At 49.2% G+C, this 24,810-nt stretch overlaps 1 protein-coding gene across 2 annotated transcripts in view; it reads right to left on the bottom strand.

Annotated features, from left to right (window-relative positions):
* Window positions 1-24,810, bottom strand: part of LOC147116754 (transcription initiation factor TFIID subunit 4) — a 508,321-nt gene that overhangs the window by 288,209 nt on the left and 195,302 nt on the right. For both annotated transcript variants that reach the window (XM_085991896.1, XM_085991897.1), the window contains one exon: window positions 10,077-10,246. In XM_085991896.1, coding sequence (XP_085848022.1) covers window positions 10,077-10,246 — 170 coding nt within the window. The remainder of the gene's footprint in view (window positions 1-10,076; window positions 10,247-24,810) is intronic.

Raw genomic sequence — 24,810 nt, 5'->3', positions numbered from 1 at the left:
TGTATAGAGTCTCCCCCATCCCAACAAATCCCCCCGTGTAGAGTCTCCCCCATCCCAACAAATCCCCCCGTGTAGAGTCTCCCCCATCCCAACAAATCCCCCCGTGTATAGAGTCTCCCCCATCCCAACAAATCCCCCCGTGTGTAGAGTCTCCCCCATCCCAACAAATCCCCCCGTGTATAGAGTCTCCCCCATCCCAACAAATCCCCCCTGTATAGAGTCTCCCCCATCCCAACAAATCCCCCCGTGTATAGAGTCTCCCCCATCCCAACAAATCCCCCCGTGTATAGAGTCTCCCCCATCCCAACAAATCCCCCCGTGTATAGAGTCTCCCCCATCCCAACAAATCCCCCCGTGTATAGAGTCTCCCCCATCCCAACAAATCCCCCCGTGTAGAGTCTCCCCCATCCCAACAAATCCCCCCGTGTATACAGTCTCCCCCATCCCAACAAATCCCCCCGTGTATAGTCTCCCCCATCCTGCCAACAAATCCCCCCGTGTATAGAGTCTCCCCCATCCCAACAAATCCCCCCTGTATAGAGTCTCCCCCATCCCAACAAATCCCCCCGTGTAGAGTCTCCCCCATCCCAACAAATCCCCCCTGTATAGAGTCTCCCCCATCCCAACAAATCCCCCCGTGTAGAGTCTCCCCCATCCCAACAAATCCCCCCGTGTATAGAGTCTCCCCCATCCCAACAAATCCCCCCGTGTAGAGTCTCCCCCATCCCAACAAATCCCCCCGTGTAGAGTCTCCCCCATCCCAACAAATCCCCCCGTGTATAGAGTCTCCCCCATCCCAACAAATCCCCCCGTGTGTAGAGTCTCCCCCATCCCAACAAATCCCCCTGTATAGAGTCTCCCCCATCCCAACAAATCCCCCCCTGTATAGAGTCTCCCCCATCCCAACAAATCCCCCCCTGTATAGAGTCTCCCCCCATCCTGCCAACAAATCCCCCCGTGTAGAGTCTCCCCCCATCCCAACAAATCCCCCCGTGTAGAGTCTCCCCCCATCCCAACAAATCCCCCCTGTACAGAGTCTCCCCCATCCCAACAAATCCCCCCGTGTAGAGTCTCCCCCATCCCAACAAATCCCCCCGTGTATAGAGTCTCCCCCATCCCAACAAATCCCCCCCTGTATAGAGTCTCCCCCCATTCCCAACAAATCCCCCCCTGTATAGTCTCCCCCCATCCTGCCAACAAATCCCCCCGTGTAGAGTCTCCCCCCATCCCAACAAATCCCCCCTGTACAGAGTCTCCCCCATCCCAACAAATCCCCCCGTGTAGAGTCTCCCCCATCCCAACAAATCCCCCCGTGTATAGAGTCTCCCCCATCCCAACAAATCCCCCCCTGTATAGAGTCTCCCCCCATCCCAACAAATCCCCCCTGTATAGAGTCTCCCCCATCCCAACAAATCCCCCCGTGTATAGAGTCTCCCCCATCCCAACAAATCCCCCCGTGTATAGAGTCTCCCCCATCCCAACAAATCCCCCCTGTATAGAGTCTCCCCCCATCCTAACAAATCCCCCCGTGTATAGAGTCTCCCCCATCCCAACAAATCCCCCCTGTATAGAGTCTCCCCCCATCCCAACAAATCCCCCCTGTATAGAGTCTCCCCCCATCCCAACAAATCCCCCCGTGTATAGAGTCTCCCCCATCCCAACAAATCCCCCCGTGTGTAGTCTCCCCCATCCCAACAAATCCCCCCTGTATAGAGTCTCCCCCATCCCAACAAATCCCCCCTGTATAGAGTCTCCCCCATCCCAACAAATCCCCCCTGTATAGAGTCTCCCCCCATCCTGCCAACAAATCCCCCCGTGTATAGAGTCTCCCCCATCCCAACAAATCCCCCCGTGTATAGAGTCTCCCCCATCCCAACAAATCCCCCCTGTATAGAGTCTCCCCCATCCCAACAAATCCCCCCTGTATAGAGTCTCCCCCATCCCAACAAATCCCCCCGTGTATAGAGTCTCCCCCATCCCAACAAATCCCCCCGTGTATAGAGTCTCCCCCATCCCAACAAATCCCCCCGTGTAGTCTCCCCCATCCCAACAAATCCCCCCGTGTATAGAGTCTCCCCCATCCCAACAAATCCCCCCTGTATAGTGTCTCCCCCCATCCTGCCAACAAATCCCCCCTGTATAGAGTCTCCCCCCATCCCAACAAATCCCCCCGTGTAGAGTCTCCCCCATCCCAACAAATCCCCCCTGTATAGAGTCTCCCCCATCCCAACAAATCCCCCCGTGTATAGAGTCTCCCCCATCCCAACAAATCCCCCCCTGTATAGAGTCTCCCCCATCCCAACAAATCCCCCCGTGTATAGAGTCTCCCCCATCCCAACAAATCCCCCCTGTATAGAGTCTCCCCCATCCCAACAAATCTCCCCGTGTATAGAGTCTCCCCCATCCCAACAAATCCCCCCGTGTAGAGTCTCCCCCATCCCAACAAATCCCCCCGTGTAGAGTCTCCCCCATCCCAACAAATCCCCCCGTGTATAGAGTCTCCCCCATCCCAACAAATCCCCCCTGTATAGAGTCTCCCCCATCCCAACAAATCCCCCGTGTATAGAGTCTCCCCCATCCCAACAAATCCCCCCGTGTAGAGTCTCCCCCATCCCAACAAATCCCCCCGTGTATAGAGTCTCCCCCATCCCAACAAATCCCCCCGTGTATAGAGTCTCCCCCCATCCCAACAAATCCCCCCTGTATAGAGTCTCCCCCATCCCAACAAATCCACCCCTGTATAGAGTCTCCCCCATCCCAACAAATCCCCCCTGTATAGAGTCTCCCCCCATCCCAACAAATCCCCCCTGTATAGAGTCTCCCCCCATCCCAACAAATCCCCCCGTGTATAGAGTCTCCCCCCATCCCAACAAATTCCCCCGTGTAGAGTCTCCCCCCATCCCAACAAATCCACCCCTGTAGAGTCTCCCCCCATCCCAACAAATCCCCCCGTGTATAGAGTCTCCCCCATCCCGCCAACAAATCCCCCCGTGTATAGAGTCTCCCCCATCCCAACAAATTCCCCCGTGTAGAGTCTCCCCCCATCCCAACAAATCCCCCCTGAATAGAGTCTCCCCCCATCCCAACAAATCCACCCCTGTATAGAGTCTCCCCCCATCCCAACAAATCCCCCCTGTATAGAGTCTCCCCCATCCCAACAAATCCCCCCGTGTATAGAGTCTCCCCCATCCCAACAAATCCACCCCTGTATAGAGTCTCCCCCCATCCCAACAAATCCCCCCGTGTATAGAGTCTCCCCCATCCCAACAAATCCCCCCGTGTATAGAGTCTCCCCCATCCCAACAAATCCACCCCTGTATAGAGTCTCCCCCATCCCAACAAATCCACCCTGTATAGAGTCTCCCCCATCCCAACAAATCCCCCCTGTATAGAGTCTCCCCCATCCCAACAAATCCCCCCTGTATAGAGTCTCCCCCCATCCTGCCAACAAATCCCCCCGTGTATAGAGTCTCCCCCATCCCAACAAATCCCCCCGTGTATAGAGTCTCCCCCATCCCAACAAATCCCCCCTGTATAGAGTCTCCCCCATCCCAACAAATCCCCCCTGTATAGAGTCTCCCCCATCCCAACAAATCCCCCCGTGTAGAGTCTCCCCCCATCCCAACAAATCCCCCCGTGTATAGAGTCTCCCCCCATCCCAACAAATCCCCCCTGTATAGAGTCTCCCCCCATCCCAACAAATCCCCCCGTGTATAGAGTCTCCCCCATCCCAACAAATCCCCCCGTGTAGAGTCTCCCCCATCCCAACAAATCCCCCCGTGTAGAGTCTCCCCCATCCCAACAAATCCCCCCGTGTAGAGTCTCCCCCATCCCAACAAATCCCCCCGTGTATAGAGTCTCCCCCATCCCAACAAATCCCCCCTGTATAGAGTCTCCCCCATCCCAACAAATCCCCCCGTGTATAGAGTCTCCCCCATCCCAACAAATCCCCCCGTGTATAGAGTCTCCCCCATCCCAACAAATCCCCCCGTGTATAGAGTCTCCCCCATCCCAACAAATCCCCCCGTGTATAGAGTCTCCCCCATCCCAACAAATCCCCCCGTGTATAGAGTCTCCCCCATCCCAACAAATCCCCCCGTGTAGTCTCCCCCTTCCTAACAAATCCCCCCGTGTATAGAGTCTCCCCCATCCCAACAAATCCCCCCTGTATAGTGTCTCCCCCCATCCTGCCAACAAATCCCCCCTGTATAGAGTCTCCCCCCATCCCAACAAATCCCCCCGTGTAGAGTCTCCCCCATCCCAACAAATCCCCCCTGTATAGAGTCTCCCCCATCCCAACAAATCCCCCCGTGTATAGAGTCTCCCCCATCCCAACAAATCCCCCCCTGTATAGAGTCTCCCCCATCCCAACAAATCCCCCCGTGTATAGAGTCTCCCCCATCCCAACAAATCCCCCCTGTATAGAGTCTCCCCCATCCCAACAAATCCCCCCGTGTATAGAGTCTCCCCCATCCCAACAAATCCCCCCGTGTAGAGTCTCCCCCATCCCAACAAATCCCCCCGTGTAGAGTCTCCCCCATCCCAACAAATCCCCCCGTGTATAGAGTCTCCCCCATCCCAACAAATCCCCCCTGTATAGAGTCTCCCCCATCCCAACAAATCCCCCGTGTATAGAGTCTCCCCCATCCCAACAAATCCCCCCGTGTAGAGTCTCCCCCATCCCAACAAATCCCCCCGTGTATAGAGTCTCCCCCATCCCAACAAATCCCCCCGTGTATAGAGTCTCCCCCCATCCCAACAAATCCCCCCTGTATAGAGTCTCCCCCATCCCAACAAATCCACCCCTGTATAGAGTCTCCCCCATCCCAACAAATCCCCCCTGTATAGAGTCTCCCCCCATCCCAACAAATCCCCCCTGTATAGAGTCTCCCCCCATCCCAACAAATCCCCCCGTGTATAGAGTCTCCCCCCATCCCAACAAATTCCCCCGTGTAGAGTCTCCCCCCATCCCAACAAATCCACCCCTGTAGAGTCTCCCCCCATCCCAACAAATCCCCCCGTGTATAGAGTCTCCCCCATCCCGCCAACAAATCCCCCCGTGTATAGAGTCTCCCCCATCCCAACAAATTCCCCCGTGTAGAGTCTCCCCCCATCCCAACAAATCCCCCCTGAATAGAGTCTCCCCCCATCCCAACAAATCCACCCCTGTATAGAGTCTCCCCCCATCCCAACAAATCCCCCCTGTATAGAGTCTCCCCCATCCCAACAAATCCCCCCGTGTATAGAGTCTCCCCCATCCCAACAAATCCACCCCTGTATAGAGTCTCCCCCCATCCCAACAAATCCCCCCGTGTATAGAGTCTCCCCCATCCCAACAAATCCCCCCGTGTATAGAGTCTCCCCCATCCCAACAAATCCACCCCTGTATAGAGTCTCCCCCATCCCAACAAATCCACCCCTGTATAGTCTCCCCCCATCCCAACAAATCCCCCCTGTATAGTGTCTCCCCCCATCCCAACAAATCCCCCCTGTATAGAGTCTCCCCCCATCCCAACAAATCCACCCCTGTATAGAGTCTCCCCCATCCCAACAAATCCCCCCTGTATAGAGTCTCCCCCCATCCTGTATAGAGTCTCCCCCCATCCCGCCAACAAATCCCCCCCTGTAATAGAGTCCTGCCCCTCCCTCCCATCCCCGCCCCATCACAACCCCCAGAGAATCTATCCTCCTAAAGCAGTGTTGTCCAATATTGGGAATCCAGACGTGGCGACTTGCATTTCTGATCAAATATAAAAAATGAGTAATAGACACTGTTGTTTGGTCACGTGATCTCAATACTCATATTGGCACAGAGAATGTATTGTAACCTTTCTGTGCGTTTGGGGGTAAAATGGTAAGATGAAAAGCAGTGTGCGAGTGTTCTCTGAGGATTGAATGCTCCAGTATCTTGGTATTGAATGGTGGTATATGTTTAAGTAAATGTACACGTGAAGCATATTCACTTGTATTGTGAGTGTATACAAGGCGTTTTTTCATAAAATGAGTGCACGTGGCTAAAATTATGTTGTCATAGCCACCTCTGTGGCTAGTCAGCGATTTCTATTGGACAACACTGTCTGAACCCCAGTGATCCCATCCTAGTTCACAGTCTCTCCTTGCCACACAGCCTCCTGATCAGTGCAGAGAATTACCTCCTTCAGATCCATCCCAGTAGAGACAACAACTTGCATTTATATGGCGCCTTTAATATAGTAAAACGTCCCAAGGTGCTTCACAGGGGCGTTATCACACAAAATTTGACACTGAGCCAAATAAGGAGGTATTAGGACAGGTGACCAAAAGCTTGGTCAAAGAAGTAGGTTTTAAGGAGCGTCTTAAAGGAGGAGGGAGAGGCAGAGAGGTTTAGGGTGGGAATTCCCAAGCTAAAGGCCTAGACAACTGAAGGCATGGCCGCCAATGGTGGAGCGATTAGAATTAGAGATGAGCAAGAGGCAGAATTGGAGGAGCACAAAGGTGTCGGAGGGTTGTAGGGGTGGCGGGGATTACAGAGATAGCGAGGGGTGAGGCCATGGAGGGATTGAAACAAGGATGAGAATTTTAAAATCGAGGCATTGCCGAACTGGGAGCCAAAGTAGGTCGGCAAGCGCAAGGATGCTGGGTGAACGGGACTTGATGTGAGTTAGGATAAGGGCAGCAGGGATTTGGATGAGCTTAATTTGATGTAGGGTGGAAGGTGGCAGGTCAGCCAGGAGAGAATGGGGATCATCGAATAGTTACAGCACAGAAGGAGGCCATTTGGCCCGTCGAGCCCGTGCCAGAATAATCAAGCTGAGGTAACAAAGGCATGGATGAGGTTTTCAGCAGCAGATGAGCTGAGGCAAGGGAGGAGTTGAGCGACGTTACGGTGGTGGAAGTAGGCGGTCTTGATGATGGAGCGGATATGTGGCTGGATGCTCATCTCGGGGTAAATACGACACCAAGGTTGCGAACGGTATGGTTCAGATAGTTGCCAGTTGGAGGGATGGAGCCGGTGGCTAGGGAATGAAGTTTCCGGCGGGGACTGAAGACAATGGATTCGGTCTTCCCAATTTTTAGTTGGAGGAAATTTCTGCTCATCCAGTACTAGATGTCAGACAAGTAGTGTGACTAATCAGAGACAGTGGGGGGGTCGAGAGAGGTGGTGGCGAGCTGGGTGTCATCAGCGTACATGTGGAACCTGACATTTAGACACTGTAGAGCTATCCCGCAGGATCAGGGTGAGGCTCCCTGGGGTGGGGTTGGAGAAAAACTGACAGAGGACCCATTCTGATCTGTGCTGTTAAGACAGAAATAAAGACAAAACAACCGAACACGAGGCCGAGTGTGAATACCGTTTCCACCCACCAAAGGGTTCATACACCTTAATTAGATAAAAGCAAATTAAAATGCATTTGTACCGCAGGTATAGAGTGAGGTAAATTAAAGGAACATTACATTCGAAGGTAAAATAACATTTTAACTGGCAAATTATAGCTGTGTTTGTAGCTAGTCATCCGAAAATTAAAACATATACCCTGAGGAAAGCAACATTTATTTCAAGGGTACACTCATTCTTGCTCAATTTTTATATTAAACCTTTTTTTTGTGAATTGTGTGCTCATTGAGGTGAGTGAGGCTGGGGAATGACGCACTAGCCATTTCAGACACACAGTGCACTCATCGAACACTGTCTAATCAAACACTCCCATCGCAGGTACAGCACAGGTTCGATGCAGAGTAAAGCTCCCTCTACACTGTCCCTTCAAACACTCCCAGGGCAGGTACAGCACGGGTTAGATACAGAGTAAAGCTTCCTCTACACTGTCCCATCAAACACTCCCAGGGCAGGTACAGCACGGGTTAGATACTGAGTAAAGCTCCCTCTACACTGTCCCCATCAAACACTCCCAGGGCAGGTACAGCACGGGTTAGATACAGAGTAAAGCTCCCTCTACACTGTCCCATCAAACACTCCCAGGGCAGGTACAGCACGGGTTAGATACAGAGTAAAGCTCCCTCTACACTGTCCCATCAAACACTCCCAGGACAGGTACAGCACGGGTTAGATACAGAGTAAAGCTCCCTCTACACTGTCCCATCAAACACTCCCAGGACAGGTACAGCACGGGTTAGATACAGAGTAAAGCTCCCTCTACACTGTCCCATCAAACACTCCCAGGACAGGTAAAGTACGGGTTAGATACAGAGTAAAGCTCCCTCTACACTGTCCCATCAAACACTCCCAGGGCAGGTACAGCACGGGTTAGATACAGAGTAAAGTTCCCTCTACACTGTCCCATCAAACACTCCCAAGGCAGGTACAGCACGGGTTAGATACAGAGTAAAGCTTCCTCTGCACTGTCCCATCACACACTCCCAGGGCAGGTACAGCATGGGTTAGATACAGAGTAAAGCTCCCTCTGCACTGTCCCATCAAACACTCCCAGGGTAGGTACAGCATGGGTTAGATACAGAGTAAAGCTTCCTCTGCACTGTCCCATCACACACTCACAGGGCAGGTACAGCACTGGTTAGATACAGAGTAAAGCTCCCTCTACAATGTCCCATCAAACACTCCCAGGACAGTTACAGCACGGGTTAGATACAGAGTAAAGCTCCCTCTACACTGTCCCATCAAACACTCTCAGGGCAGGTACAGCACGGGTTAGATACAGAGTAAAGCTACCTCTACACTGTCCCATCAAACACTCCCAGGACAGGTACAGCACTGGTTAGATACAGAGTAAAGCTCCCTCTACACTGTCCCATCAAACACTCCCAGGACAGGTACAGCACTGGTTAGATACAGAGTAAAGCTCCATCTACGTTGTCCCATCAAACACTCCCAGGACAGGTACAGCACGGGTTAGATACAGAGTACAGCTCCCTCTACACTGTCCCATCAAACACTCCCAGGAGAGGTACAGCACGGGTTAGATACAAAGTAAAGCTCCCTCTACACTGTCCCCGTCAAACACTCCCAGGGCAGGTACGGCACGGGTTAGATACAGAATGCAGTTCCCTCTACACTGTCCCATCAAACACTCCCAGGGCAGATACAGCACGGGTTAGATACAGAGTAAAGTTCCCTCTACACTGTCCCATCAAACACTCCCAAGGCAGGTACAGCACGGGTTAGATACAGAGTAAAGCTCCCTCTACACTGTCCCATCAAACACTCCCAGGGCAGGTACAGCATGGGTTAGATACAGAGTAAAGCTTCCTCTGCACTGTCCCATCACACACTCCCAGGGCAGGTACAGCATGGGTTAGATACAGAGTAAAGCTTCCTCTGCACTGTCCCATCACACACTCCCAGGGCAGGTACAGCATGGGTTAGATACAGAGTGAAGCTCCCTCTACACTGTCCCATCAAACACTCCCAGGGCAGGTACAGCATGGGTTAGATACAGAGTAAAGCTTCCTCTGCACTGTCCCATCACACACTCCCAGGGCAGGTGCAGCATGGGTTAGATACAGAGTAAAGCTCCCTATGCACTGTCCCATCAAACACTCCCAGGGCAGGTACAGCACGGTTTAGATACAGAGTAAAGCTCCCTCTACACTGTCCCATCAAACACTCCCAGGGCAGGTACAGCACGGTTTAGATACAGAGTAAAGCTCCCTCTACACTGTCCCATCAAACACTCCCAGGGCAGGTACAGCACGGTTTAGATACAGAGCAAGTGCCACCTCTTCCTCCAGACTCTTAACTTCAATCCTAGCTTCCACTGCTGACTTAGTGGTGGAGACAGCCCAGTAGGATAGATACAGGGGTAGCAGATCTGAAATAAGCAGTGGGGGTGAGGACTGGAGCTGGCAAAGAGAATGTTATTGAAGTATCACAGCACTGGAGGAGCAAAGCCATCTGGACATGTAGTGGCTGACATGAGAATGAACAGGGAGAAAATGCATCTTGCGGACGCCAGTCACACAAAGGTGTGAAGTTTGCCGGACAGTTTTGTGATGTTGACCCTTGCCTTGTACAAGGAGCATTCATTTCTGTTTGTGTGTGTGGGGGTGTAATTTTTGGGTGGTTGTACATAAAAGCTGATCTGAATTAGCTTCGATCCAATTGAGACCAAGGCCCCACTTACCTGTTTCTAGGATGCGTTTGTGCAGAGGGCCGCTGGCCAGAAAAGCTTCATCTTTACACGAGTGAATTTGTGTTCCAACCAAATCGGAGTTGGTTGCCAGAATGTTGGCAGTCTCCTCGCTCAGGTTAACTCCAGCCATTGAGGCAACATCGTTAATGTCATCATCGTCCCTGCAACGAGAGGAGGAACGGTGAAACCTGCTCTACAAACCGCCAACTGTGTCTCTCTCAGGGTTTTTACAAGAACAGCAAGCACAACGAGACATAAAAACCTAAGAATGAGGAGCAGGAGTAGGTCATTCGGCCCCTCGAGCCTGCTCTGCCATTCAATAAGATCATGGCTGATCTTCTACCTCAACTCCACTTTCCCGCCCTGTGTGAAGACGTTTCTCCTGCCCTTTGTCCCTTTGTTCTAAAGCTCTTACATTTAATTTTGTCTCTCTAGCCCCTCGTTCCCGACTCCTCAACTACTGGAAACAGTTTGCTTCTGCCTGCCCTGTCGCATCATTTCAGAATTCAGTATCACAGCTGCACAGAAAAAGTTTCTGGCAGTGTAAACGCCGGGTTTCTGAGCGTAATAAACCATTTGTTCTAATCAAACAGCAACTTCGATTTTCTATAGCTCTCGTTAAAGAAACGGCTCAGAGCACAGGGTGAACAGTGATTAACCACGAGATACAGGAGCATTGCTACACAACTGTGACTTACAAACTAGAAGGGGGCTAAAAATATGGTTAATAGCGCAACACCGTAAAAAATTCTCTGTCTGAAAAGGAATACATGAACACAATTCTTTTTCGGTCATTCTCCCATTGGGAATACAATCCTCTGCTGTGATTCACGTAACTTGGTCAAAGCCAGTCTGAAGTCCTGCTTCGGACCACAGCCACCCCCTCGGATAGACTACATGGGCAGCAGCAATTCTACCCCCCTTTACCTCCCTGAAGGCGGTGACTTATGCTGCAGTGTGGCTCATTCGATGCCAGCAACCCCCAGTCAGCATGACTCGGCCAGCCAATTAGAGGAGGAGGAGGAGATGGGGACTTCCTCGGTAATCTCAATTCTGTCCTCGCCGACAACAACACACAAACCCAGAAAGACAAAGGAAAAAGACTTGCATTTATATAGCACCTTCCACGACCTCAGGATGTCCCAAAGCGCTTCACAGCCAATGAAGTACTTGTTGAAGTGTAGTCTCTGTTGTAATGTGATAAACGCAGCAGCCAATTTGTGCACAGCAAGATCCCACAAACAACAATGAGATAATGACCAGAAAATCCATTTTAGTGATGGTGGTTGAAGGATAAATATTGGGCAGAACACCAGGAGAACTCCTCTGCTCTTCTTCCAATAGTGGCCGTGGGACCTGAGGAGCCAGCCGGGGCCTTGGTTTAACGTCTCATCCAAAAGATGGCACGTCGGATAATGCACTGAAATGCCAGCCTCGATTATGAGTAATTGGTTCGGGGTCAGAAGTGGTCATGCTGGATGATTCCCTCCTCCCCGTGGGGTATTCCGTGCTGTTGCAGTGCCCTTCCACAATCCTAAAACCACCAAAGTCAGCACAGACGGGGGATTAAATCCGGAATGCGGTATATACCACACCTGGGTTTGGGGCGCATTCAGCAGCTTCAAGGGAAGGATGATACCAGGGGAGGCTAAAGGAAGTCGGATAATAATCTTTTTGAAAATGGGTGTGGAAGTAAAAGGTAGTTCCGACTGGCATTCAAGGGTCACAATGTTCATGTACAGTGGGGGGGAGGGGGCCAGGGCAGAACACTGCCGTATTTAGGTAGCTCTTTGCTAAACAAGATTAAATGGGAGCGATAGAGTCCATGAGTGAGTGGATTGCACTTGATCCACGGAAGGAGCTGGCACGATGGGCGGAATGACCTTTTCATATTTCCTCGTGATTTTTTTTTTGAGCATCAAGGTGGAGAGCACTTGTTATTCAGGAACCAAGAATTAACCTCTCTCATGGCAGGTGCATTATGTATCACCCACAGAGTAAAGCTCCCTCTACACTGTCCCATCAAACACTTCCAGGGCAGGTACAGCACGGGTTAGATACAGAGTAAAGCTCCCTCTACACTGTCCCATCAAACACTCCCAGGGCAGGTACAGCACGGGTTAGATACAGAGTAAAGCTTCCTCTACACTGTCCCATCAAACACTCCCAGGGCAGGTACAGCACGGGTTAGATACAGAGTAAAGCTCCCTCTACACTGTCCCATCAAACACTCCCAGAGCAGGTACAGCACGGGTTAGATACAGAGTAAAGCTCCCTCTACACTGTCCCATCAAACACTCCCAGGGCAGGTACAGCACGGGTTAGATACAGAGTAAAGCTCCCTCTACACTGTTTGAGGATGTAACTGTTAGAATAGATAAGGGAGAGCCAGTGGATGTGGTGTATTTGGACTTTCAGAAGGCTTTCGATAAGGTCCCGCATAAGAGATTAGCTTGCAAAGTTAAAGCACATGGGATTGGGGGTAAGGTATTGACTTGGATAGAGAACTGGTTGGCAGACAGGGAGCAAAGAGTTGGAATAAATAGGTCTTTTTCCGAGTGGCAGGCAGTGACTAGTGGGGTACCGCAGGGATCGGTGCTAGGGCCCCAGCTATTCAAAATATATATTAATGATCTCGACAAGGAAACTAGATGTAATATCTCCAAGTTTGCAGACGACACAAAGCTGGGTGGGCGTGTGTGCTGTGAGGAGGATGCAGAGAAACTCCAGTATGATTTGGACAGGTTGGGTGATTGGGCAGATGCATGGCAGATGTAGTATAATGTGGATAAATGGGAGGTTATCCACTTTGGTGGCAAAAACAGGAAGACAGATTATTATCTGAATGGCAATAGACTGGGAAAAGGGGAAGTGCAACGAGACCTGGGTGTCCTTGCGCACCAGTCACTGAAGGTCAGCATGCAGATGCAGCAGGCGGTTAAAAAGACAAATGGTATGTTGGCCTTCATAGCAAGAGGATTCGAGTACAGGAGCAAGGATGTCTTGCTGCAGTTGTACAGGGCCTTGGTGAGACCACACCTTGAGTATTGTGTGCAGTTTTGGTCGCCTTATCTGAGGAAGGATGTTCTTGCCATGGAGGGAGTGCAGCGAAGTTCACCAGACTGATACCTGGGATGGCAGGAATGACGTATGAGGAGAGATTGGGTCGATTAGGCTTATATTCGCTGGAGTTTAGAAGAATGAGAGGGGATCTCATTGAAACTTATAAAATTCTAACAGGACTAGATAGACTAGATGCAGGAAGGATGTTCCCGATGGTCGGGGAGTCCAGAACCAGGGGTCACAGTCTAAGGATAAGGGGTAGGCCATTTAGGACAGAGATGAGGAGGAATTTCTTCACCCAGACAGTGGTGAACCTGTGGAATTCTCTACCACAGAAGGCAGTTGAGGTCAATTCATTAAATATATTCAAGAAGGAGATAGATATATTTCTTAAGGCTAAAGGGATCAAGGGATATGGGGAGAAAGCAGGGACAGGGTTCTGAATTTGGATGATCAGCCATGATCTCATTAAATGGCGGAACAGGCTCGAGGGGCCGAATGGCCTACTCCTGCTCTTATCTTCTCTGTTTCTATGTCCCATCTAACACTCCCAGGGCAGGTACAGCACGGGTTAGATACAGAGTAAAGCTCCCTCTACACTGTCCCATCAAACACTCCCAGGGCAGGTACAGCACGGGTTAGATACAGAGTAAAGCTCCCTCTACACTGTCCCATCAAACACTCCCAGGGCAGGTACAGCACGGGGTAGACACAGAGTAAAGCTCCCTCTACACTGTCCCATCAAACACTCCCAGGGCAGGTACAGCACGGGGTAGACACAGAGTAAAGCTCTCTCTACACTGTCCCATCAAACACTCCCAGGGCAGGTACAGCACGGGGTAGACACAGAGTAAAGCTCTCTCTGCTCCCCAGTACCAGCCTCAGAAGAGTTTCGCTTACTGTAACATAAGAAATAGGAGCAGGAGTCGGCCATATGGCCCCTCGAGTCTGCTCCACCATTCAATAAGATCATGGCTGATGTTCTACCTCAACTCCACTTTCCCGCACTATCCCCATATTCCTTGGTTCCATTAGTATCCAAAAATCTATCGATTTCAGTCTTGAATATACTCAACGACTGAGCCTCCACAGCTCTCTGGGGTGGGGAATTCCAAAGATACACAGCCTTCTGAGTGAAAAAATTTCTCATCTCAGTCCTAAATGGCTGATCCTTATTCGGAGACTGTGACCCCCGGTTCTAGTTCTCCAGCCAGGGGGAACATCCTCCCAGCAGCTACCCTGTCCAGCTCCTTAAGAATTATATACATTTCAATGAGTAACAGTGTGACATTTTTCCACAATGCGCATCCTGTTGAATATCGCTAAAATTGATATATTCGGGGCCCTTTTGTGCTTTGGGCTCATCAGGATTAAGACTATCCCAAATCCCTCTCACAAAGGAGGCTTACAGCCAGCAGAAAGTCGAGACTTCCATCCCATCAGACCGAGTTGGAAATAAACCCCAGGGCCCGAAATGACCCAGTCAGCCAGCGTCTGCACCAAGTCCACTTTATACACAGGATCTGCTGCTCACGTAGGAAAGCTTCCGGCAGTGGGGCAGCCGCAGGTACACACCCAGTCCTCTTTAATCTCCAGGATAATGAATTGAAGGTTTCATCTAAGTATGGCTTTCAAAGAGATCTCGCGCTCTGCTAGGGAGCGGTGTGTTGTACTAAAAGCACTGTTCCCAGAGTGTTGATTCTGACAAGAAAGGTTTGTGTGAAGGTGGCCCCTTATTGCACGTCTCAGAAGTTTCAAAACACTTCATATTTTTTTAGAACTACCATTTTGCTCCAAGCTGGGGAAGGAGGGAAAGGAGAAGATATTAGTTCATCACCAATAGCTCCTCATTTTGTAGGACCCACTGAATTGCTGATGGAGGTTACAAAGGGTTAACAACAGCGATTTGAAGGGTACCACCTCCCATGAATCTCAGTGCCTTTACAACTGTTCCATTGAACCACAGCACGTGGACTGTCTGAGGTTAACCCAAATCATGCTTTGATATTTTTTTTTCTCTCTTCACAGATGCTGCCTGACCTGCTGAGTGTCTCCAGCATTTTCTGTTTTTATTTCAGATTTCCAGCATCTGCAGTCTTCTCTTCTTGGGCAGTCCCTCGGAACCGAGGATGACTTGCTTCCACATTAAAAATGAGTTCTCAGGTGACTGATGAGTCCAATGCGGGACCTACAGTCTCTGTCACAGGTGGAGCAGACGGTGGTTGAAGGGGCGGGTGGGTGGGGTGCTTGGGTTGACATGCGCTGCCTGCGCTTGGCTTCCGCTTGCTCCCGGCAAAGAGACTCGAGGTGTTCGGCGCCTTCCCGGATGCTTCGCCTCCACTGTGTGCGGTCTTGGGCCAGGGATTCCCAGGTGTCGATGGGGATGTTACACTTTTTCAAGGAGGCTTTGAGGGTGTCCTTGAAGCGTTTCCTCTGCCCACCTGGGGCTCTCTTGCCGTGCCGGAGCTCCGAGTAGAGCACTTGTTTTGGGAGTCTCGTATCTGGCATGCGGACAATGTGACCCGTCCATCGGAGCTGATTGAGCGTGGTCAAAGCTTCGATGCTGGGGATGTTGGCCTGAGCAAGAACACTGACGTTGGTGCGCCTATGCTGCCAATGGATTTGCAGGATCTTGCAGAGGCAGCGTTGGTGGTACCTCTCCAGTGCTTTGAGGTGCCTGCTGTACATGGTCCATGTCTCTGAGGCATACAGCAGGGCAGGTATCACTGCTGCTCTGTAGACCATGAGCTTAGTGCTGGGTTTGAGGTCCTGGTTTTCAAACACTCTGCAATATTTTCTTTTTGTATTAATGCTTTGATATTTGTCTGACACTAAATGGACTGGAAGGTGCCAGGAAGGCAGCAAATAAAAAGCATGCAAATCACAAGAGTTTATCTCAGTTGTGGTTTACACAGATGCTCTGATTCTTCCATTCATGGGCTTCTGTCTCCGCAGTCTCCGCTCATTCACTTCCGCTATTAGTGAAGGGTTTTTCCAGCTGGGTTCAGTTCTCATTTTCACCTCCGAGTCAGAACGTTGCGAGTCTAAGTGCCACTCTAGAGATTGAGCACATAATCCAGGCTGACACTCCGGTGCAGACCCGAGGGGGTGCTGCACTGTCAGAGGTGCCGGCCTTTGGACATGAGTTAAAACAAAGCCCCTGCTGCATGCTCCGGAGGTTCATGCACTTGTTAAGGATCCCTTGTCACTACAACAACAACTTGCATTTATATAGCGTCTTTAATGCAGTCAAAATATCCCAAGGTGCTTCACAGTGGAGGTCCTTGTACACAGAGCACTAAAATGTAGCAGACATACAAAAAATAATACAAAAGGCTATTGGAATGTTAGCCTTTTAAAAAAGAGGGCTAGAATACTAAGGGGAGGATGTTTTGCGACAGCTAGAAAAAGCCTGGCTCAACCACACCTGGACACTGTGTACAGTTCTGGGCACCGCACCTTAGGCAAGATCTATTGGCCTTGGCTGGAGGGCCGCGCAGTTTCACCAGAATGTGACCAGGGCTCCAAAGCCTAGATTATGAAGATTGCATAAACTGGGCTTGTGTTCCCTGAAATATAGAAGGTTAAGGTGTGATTTGATTGAGGTTTTTAGGATTTTGAAAGGAATTGATTGAGTAGACAGAGAGAAACCTTTTCTGCTGGTGAGGGAGTCGAGGACAAGGAGACATAACCTTAAAATCAGAGCCAGGCCGTTCAGGAGAGAAGTTGGGAAACATTTCTTCACACAAAGGGTGGTAGAAGTGTGGAACTCTCTCCCGCAAAAAGCAGTCGATGCCGCTCAACTAATCATTTAAAATCTGAGATCAGCAGATTTTTCCCAGACAAGGTTATAAAAGGATAAGGAGCCAAGGGGTGGATGGAGTTAAGGTACAGATCAGCCATAATCTCAATGAATTGCGGAACAGGCTCGAGGGGCTAAACGGCCCTCTCCTGTTCCTATGTTCACAGGAGCGATTATCAAACAAAATTTGACACCGAGCCACATAAGGAGATATTAGGCCAGATGACGAAAAGTTTGGTCAAAGAGGTAGGTTTTAAGAAGCGTCTTAAAGGGAAATCTTAAAGGGAAGAGAGGTAGAGAGGCGGAGAGGTTTAGGGAGGGAATTCCAGAGTTTAGGGCCGAGGCAGCTGAAGGCACGGCCGCCAATGGTGGAGCGATGGAAATCAGGGATGCGCAAGAGGCCAGAATTGGAGGAGAGCAGAGATCACGGAGGGTTGTAGGGCTGGAGGAGGTTTTTTTTTAATTTGTTTGTGGGATCTGGGCGTCGCTGGCAAAGCCAGCATTTATTGCCCATCCCTAGTTACCCTCGAGAAGGTAGTGGTGAGCCGCCTTCTTGAACCGCTGCAGTCCGAGTGGTGAAGGTACGCCCACAGTGCTGTTAGGTAGGGAGTTCCAGGATTTTGACCCAGCAACGATGAAGGGCCAACGATATACTTCTAAGTCAGGATGGTGTGTGACTTGGAGGGGAACTTAGAGGGGGTGGTGTTCCCATGCGCCTGCTGCCCTTGTCCTTCTAGGTGGAAGAGGTCACGGGTTTGGGAGGTGCTGCCGAAGAAGTCTTGGCGAGTTGCTGCAGTGCATCTTGTAGATGGTACACACTGCAGCCACGGTACTCTGGTGGTGGAGTGAGTGAATGTTTACGGTGGTGGATGGGATGCCCATCAAGCGGGCTGCTTTGTCCTGGCTGGTGTCGAGCTTCTTGAGTGTTGCTGGAGCTGCACTCATCCAGGCAAGTGGAGAGTATTCCATCACACTCCTGACTTATGCTTTGTAGATGGTGGAAAGGCTTTGGGGAGCCAGGAGGTGAGACACTCGCCACAGAATTCCCAGCCTCTGACCCGCTCTTGTTGCCACAGTATTTATGTGGCTGGTCCAGTTAAGTTTCTGGTCAATGGTGACCCCCAGGATGTTGATAGTGGGGGATTCGGTAATGGTAATGCCGTTGAATGTCAAAGGGAGATGGTTAGACTCTACGCTTGTTGGAGATAGGGAGGGGCAAGGCCATGGAGGGATTTGAAAACAAAGATGAAAATTTTAAAATCGAGGCATTGCTGTACTGGGAGCCAATGTAGGTCAGCGAGCACAGGGGTGATGGGTGAAAGGGACTTGGTGCGAGTTAGGACACGAGGCAGTGAGCACAGGGGTGATGGGTGAAAGGGACTTGGTGCGAGTTAGGACACGGGGCAGTGAGCACAGGGGTGATGGGTGAAAGGGACTTGGTGCGAGTTAGGACACAGGACAGCAGAGTTTAGGATGAGCTCAAGTTTACAGGGGAAGGGTGCAATATAAACTACTGAATATGAACAGAGTTTGTTTGTCCTGGGCAACATTCTCCTTCGAATACCACCACCAAACACTGATTAACGCGTCATTCACCTCAGTTGCTCTTTGTGGGATCTTGTGTGTTTTAATTGGCTGCCACTTTTGCCTATGCAGCCGCAATGATGCTTCAAAGATAACTCACTGTGAACCACTTTGGGACGTGACAAAGTGCTATACAAATGTAAGTTAGTTCTTGTCTGGTGGGACTATGTGTCACTGCCAGCCCACCAGGGTTGCATTCTGTTGGTGTCAGAGCTCAAATATCCCAATTACATTGCAGAATGACAGTGGAATGAGCTCAACAATGTGCTGCAGCTGCTCTGGCAGGTGCAGTCAGAGGACCAATCATTACACTGAAGAAACTGTGCATGTGCTGAAAATTGATATGCGTTTCGGAGAAGAGGGTTGAAGGGGGCTAAAAAATCTGGCCTGAATTTGTAAAAAGCAATTGGAAAACAAGCAGCATCTGGGTAAAAGAAGACGGCAATTATTCTTTTTTGAAAGGCAATAGGAATAGACCCAGTGACGGGGGCAGAGAGGGTTTAAGGAGATGCTTGTTAGTGGAGAAAAGAAGCCAGAGGTTATTTTGGCCAGCTTCCAACCGCATAACTAAAGCCGCCTATTTCCTCCGTAACATCGCCCATCTCCACACCGCCTCAGTTCATAGAGTCATAACGGCACAGAAGGAGGCCATTCGGCCCATCGAGTCCGTGCCGGCTCTCTGTAGAGCAATCCAGTCAGTCCCATTCCCCCGCTCTATCCCCGTAGCCCTGCAAGTTTATTTCCCTCAAGTGCCTATCCAGTCTCCCCTTGAAAACATTGAGTGACTCCGCTTCCACCACTTCCGTCGGCAGCGAGTTCCAAGTCTTCACCACTCGCTGTGTAAATTTTTTTTTCCTCACATCCCCCTGTATCTCTTGCCCAAAACCTTAAATCTCTGTCCCCTCGTCCTTGTCACATCAACTAGTGGGAACAGCCTTTCCCCGTCTAGCCTATCCAAACCCATCATAATCTTGTACACCGCTATCAAATCACCCCACAACCTCCTTTGCTCTAATGAAAACAAATCCAGCTTCTCCAACCTGTCCTTGTAGCTAAGATCCCCCATCCCTGGAACCATTCTGGTAAATCTCCTCTGCACCCTCTCAAGGGCCTTCACATCCTTCCTAAAGTGTGGTGACCAGAACTGGACGCAATACTCCAGCTGTGGCCAAACCAGCGCTTTATAAAGGTTCAGCAGAATGTTTCTACTTTTGTACTCAATACCTCTATTTATGAAGCCCAAGATCCCATAGGCTTTGTTAACCACTCTCTCAATATGTCCCGCCACCTTCAGGGACCTATGCACATTAACTCCCAGGTCCCTCTGTCCCTGCACACTCTTTAAAGCTGTGCCATTAAGTGTATATTGCCTCTCCCTGTTCCTTCTGCCAAAATGCATCACCTCACACTTCCCTGTATTAAATTCCATCTGCCACTTGTCTGCCCATTCTGCTAGCCTTTCTATGTCCTGTTGCAGTCAATTGGTATCATCTTCACTGTTTGCCACACTCCCAAGTTTGGTGTCATCGGTAAATTTAGAAATTCTACTCTGTATTCCAATATCCAGGTCATTTATTTATATCAAAAAAAGCAGTGGCCCCAGCACTGACCCTTGGGGAACACCACTGTCTACCATCCTCCAGTCTGAAAAACAGCCATTTACCACAACTCGCTGTTTTCTGTCCTTAAGCCAATTCTTATCCAAGCTGCCACTGACCCACCTATTGCATGAGCCTCAATTTTGTTAACCAGCCTTCTATGTGGTACTTTGTCTTCCTAAAATCCATGTAGACAACATCCATTGCATTCCCTTCATCGATCCTCCTTGTTACTTCATCAAAAAATTCAATTAGATTAGTCAAACATGATCTGCCTTTTACAAATCCATGTTGGCTCTCCTTAATTAGCTTAAATAATGATAATGGAGTCCATTATTTGAGACATCCTGAGGACGTGAAGGGTGCTATATAAATGCAAGTTCTTTCCTTCTTTCATAAATGAATTACATGATCTTTCTCAGTAGTTTAATGGACTAGAAGTTTAAAGTGCATTCTAACTTTCCTCATTAGAGGGTGGCTGTACTCCCAGGTCTTTGAATGGTGTCTGGCTGTAGCCTGCAACGTTGCTCCTTTCCATGAGGAGCTTGTCCTTCACTCCACACCTTTGAGCAATGTTCCCCCTCAGGTGTGTGGCTGCGCACCAATCAGGAGGTCCTGCGCAGGCCGCTCTCCAGCTGGAAAATACTGCGCAGCAAATTTAAAGGGACCGCGCATTAGAGGGAACATTGGACATGAGTGAGATAAGGATCGAATCTGCATCTCTCCACTCAGTGATACCACATTCTAATTACACAGTCTTTCAAGTATTGCTGCTCATCCATGCATTGACTATTCTAACGCACTCCTGGCCGGCCTCCCACGTTCTACCCTAAGTAAACTTGAGGTCATCCAAAACTCAGCTGCCCGTGTCCGAGCTTGCACCAAGTTCCGTTCACCTATCACGCCTGTGCTTGCTGACCTCCATTGACTCCCGGTTAAGCAATTTTAAAATTGCTCAATTTTAAAATTTTTATCCTTGCTTTCAGATCCTCCATGGCTTCGCCCCTCCCCATCTCTGTAATCTCCTGCAACCCCACAACCGCTACCCTCGCCCCCCCCGAGATATCTGCACTCCTCTAATTCTGGCCTCTTGAGCATCCCTGATTATAATCGCTCAACATTTGGTGGCTGTGTCTTCAGTTGCCTGGGCCCTAAGCTCTGGAATTCCCTGCCTAAACTACTTTGTCTCTCTACCTCCCTTTCTACCTTTAAGACGCTCCGTAAAACCCATCTCTTTGGCCAACTGCCCTAATTGGTTCGGTGTCAAATGTTGTTTGATAATCGCTCCTGTGAAGCGCCTTGGGATGTTTTACTACGTTAAAGACACGATATGAATACAAGTTGTTGTTGTTGTTATTGTTGTTATGGCTCCCCAGGATGGTCCTGGAGTAATGAGCAGATTTGGCAGAGGAGAATGAGGCCCCGGCAGTGCTTGATGTGGACCAGCCAGGCTTGGTGATGAATGGCTCAAGTCTGAATCCCTTGGACCTGAGAGAGTGAAGATGGGAGCCATACCAGGGGGAAGCAGCCAGGATAGAACAAGAGTGTGGGTATGAGTGGGGACAAGGGCAGCATAGGTGGAGGTGAGGGAGTGGTTGAGCAGATCGACAGCTGATGTATCATGGTGAATGGAGGGCCAAAGGATAGGCAGTTCTGAGTGACTTGGGGGAGAGTTTGCTCCAGGGCCGGGCACAGGAGGAAGTAGGGGTTGGAAGGGGTTACAAGGAAGTGTTTGGAGATGGCCTAATCTGTGATTGAGTCGATGGAAACAGAGGTGCCACGGGAGATGGCAAGGTCATAAGAACATAAGAAATAGGAGCAGGAGTAGGCCAATCAGGCCCTCGAGCCTGCTCCGCCATTCAATAAGATCATGGCTGATCTGATCCTAACCGCCAATCTACTATCACAGAACCATCTCCTGAATCTAACAGAATTAGACACACGAAATAGGAGCAGGATTAGGCTACACGGCCCCTGGGCCCACTCCGCTACCCACAGGGCCATGTCCGATCCAAACCTAGACTCATGTCCAAATTCCTGCCCGCTCCCCGTAACCCTTAATTCCCTTTACTTCCAGGAAACTGTCTATTTCTGTTTTAAATTTATGTAATGATGTAGCTTCTACAGCTTTTTGGGGCAGCATATTCCATGGACCTACCACCCTCTGAGTGAAGTAGTTCCTCCTCATCTCAGTTTTGAAAGAGCAGCCCCTTATTCTAAGACTATGCCCCCTAGTTCTAGTTTCACCCATCATCGGGAACATCCTCCCTGCATCCACCCGATCCAACCCCTTCACAATCTTATATGTTTCAATAAGATCACCTCTCATTCTTCTGAACTCCAATGAGTAGAGTCCCAATCTACTCAACCTCTCCTCATATGTCCATCCCCTCATCCCCGGGATTAACCGAGTGAACCTTCTTTGTACTGACTCGAGAGCAAGTATGTCTTTTCTTAAGTATGGACACCAAAACTGTACGCAGTATTCCAGGTGCGGTCTCACCAATACCTTGTACAACTGAAGCAATACCTCCCTATTTTTATATTCTATCCCCCTAGCAATGAAAGCCAACATTCCACTGGCCTTCTTAATCACTTGCTGCACCTGCATACTAACCTTTTGAGTTTCGTGCACCAGGACCCCCAGATCCCTTTGTACTTCAGTACTTTCCAGTTTCTTGCCATTAAGATAATAACTTGCTCTACGATTTTTCCTGCCAAAGTGCATAACCTCACACTTTCCAGTATTGTATTCCATCTGCCAAATCTCTGCCCACTTACTTAGCCTGTCTATGTCCCCTTGCAGGTTTCTTATGTCCTCCTCACTCACTACTTTCCCTCCCATCCTTGTATCATCTGCAAACTTTGATATGTTACACTCGGTCCCCTCCTCCAAATCGTTCATATAGATTGTAAAGAGTTGGGGACCCAGCACTGACCCCTGCGGAACACCACTAGTTACTGATTGCCAGTCTGAGAATGAACCATTTATCCCAACTCTCTGCCTTCTGTTAGATAGCCAATCCTCTATCCATGCCAGAATATTACCCCCAATCCCGTGATTTTTTATCTTAAGCAATAATCTTTTGTGTGGCACCTTGTCAAATGCCTTTTGGAAGTCTAAATACACTACGTCCACTGGTTCCCCTTTATCCACCCTATATGTTACTTCCTCAAAGAACTCCAGCAAATTTGTCAAACATGACTTCCCCTTCATAAAACCATGCTGACTTTGTCCTATTAAATTATGATTATCCAAATGTCCTGTTACTGTCTCCTTAATAATGGACTCCAAAATTTTACCTACCACAGATGTTAGGCTAACCGGTCTATAGTTTCCAGCCTTCTGTCTACTGCCCTTTTTAAATAAGGGTGTTACATTAGCAGTTTTCCAGTCTGCCGGGACCTTTGCTGAGTCCAGGGAATTTTGGAAAATTATTACCAATGCATCCACAATCCCTACCGCCACTTCCCTCAAGACCCTAGGATGTAAGCCATCAGGTCCAGGTGATTTATCCGCCTTGAGTCCCATTATTTTACCAAGTACCAGTTCCTTAGTGATTTTGATCGTGTTTAGCTCCTCCCCCCCTATAGCCCCCTGTTAGTCCAGTGTTGGGATATTCTTAGTGTCCTCTACTGTAAAGACTGATACAAAATATTCATTCAGTGTTTTTGCCATCTCCATATTTCCCACCATTAATTTCCCGGTCTCATCCTCTAAGGGACCAATATTTACTTTAGCCACCCTTTTTCTTTTTATATAACTATAAAAACTCTTACTATCTGTTTTTATATTTTTTGCTAATTTACTTTCATAATCTATCTTCCCTTTCTTAATCAATCTTTTTGTTATTTTTTGCTGTCTTTTAAAGTTTTCCCAATCCTCTATCCTCCCACTAGATTTGGCTACCTTATATGCCCTTGTTTTTAGTTGAATACTATCCTTAATTTCTTTACTTAGCCACGGATGGCTGTCTTTTCTTTTATACCCTTTTCTTCTCAGTGGAATATTTTTTTTTTGGAAGTTGTAAAATAACTCCTTAAATGTACACCACTGATCATGTATCGTCTTACCCTTTAATCTATTTTCGCAATCCACTCGACTCAATTCCGCTCTCATTCCTTCATAGTCTCCTTTATTCAAGCTTAGCACGCTTGTTTGAGATCCAACCTTCTCACCCTCTAATTGAATATGGAATTCAACCATGTTATGGTCACTCATTCCAAGGGGATTCTTTACTGGGACATTTTTAATTAATCCTGTCTCGTTACACAGGACCAAATCTAAGGTTGCTTGCCCCCTGGTCGGTTCAGTTACATACTGCTCAAGAAACCCATCCCTAATACACTCAATGAACTCATCCTCAAGGCAGCCCTGCCCAATTTGATTTGTCCAATTAATATGATAGTTAAAATCCCCCATAATTATAGATGTTCCCTTATTACAAGCCTCAACTATTTCCTGATTGATACTCCGTCCAACAGAGTTGCAACTGTTCGGAGGCCTATAGACTACGCCCACGAGTGTTTTTTTCCCCTTATTATTCCTTACCTCCACCCAAACTGTTTCATTATCCTGATCTTTTGACCCAATATCATTTCTCTGTATTACAGTGATTCCTTCCTTTATTAACATAGCCACCCCACCTCCCCTTCATTCCTGCCTGTCCTTCCTGAT

This window comes from Somniosus microcephalus, chromosome 6, assembly GCF_052327205.1.
Source record: "Somniosus microcephalus isolate GS21.2 chromosome 6, FLI_Smic_1.0, whole genome shotgun sequence".
Classification (NCBI taxonomy): domain Eukaryota; kingdom Metazoa; phylum Chordata; class Chondrichthyes; order Squaliformes; family Somniosidae; genus Somniosus; species Somniosus microcephalus.
Note: the sequence above shows the minus strand (reverse complement) of the source record. Positions and strands in the feature narration are given on the sequence as shown.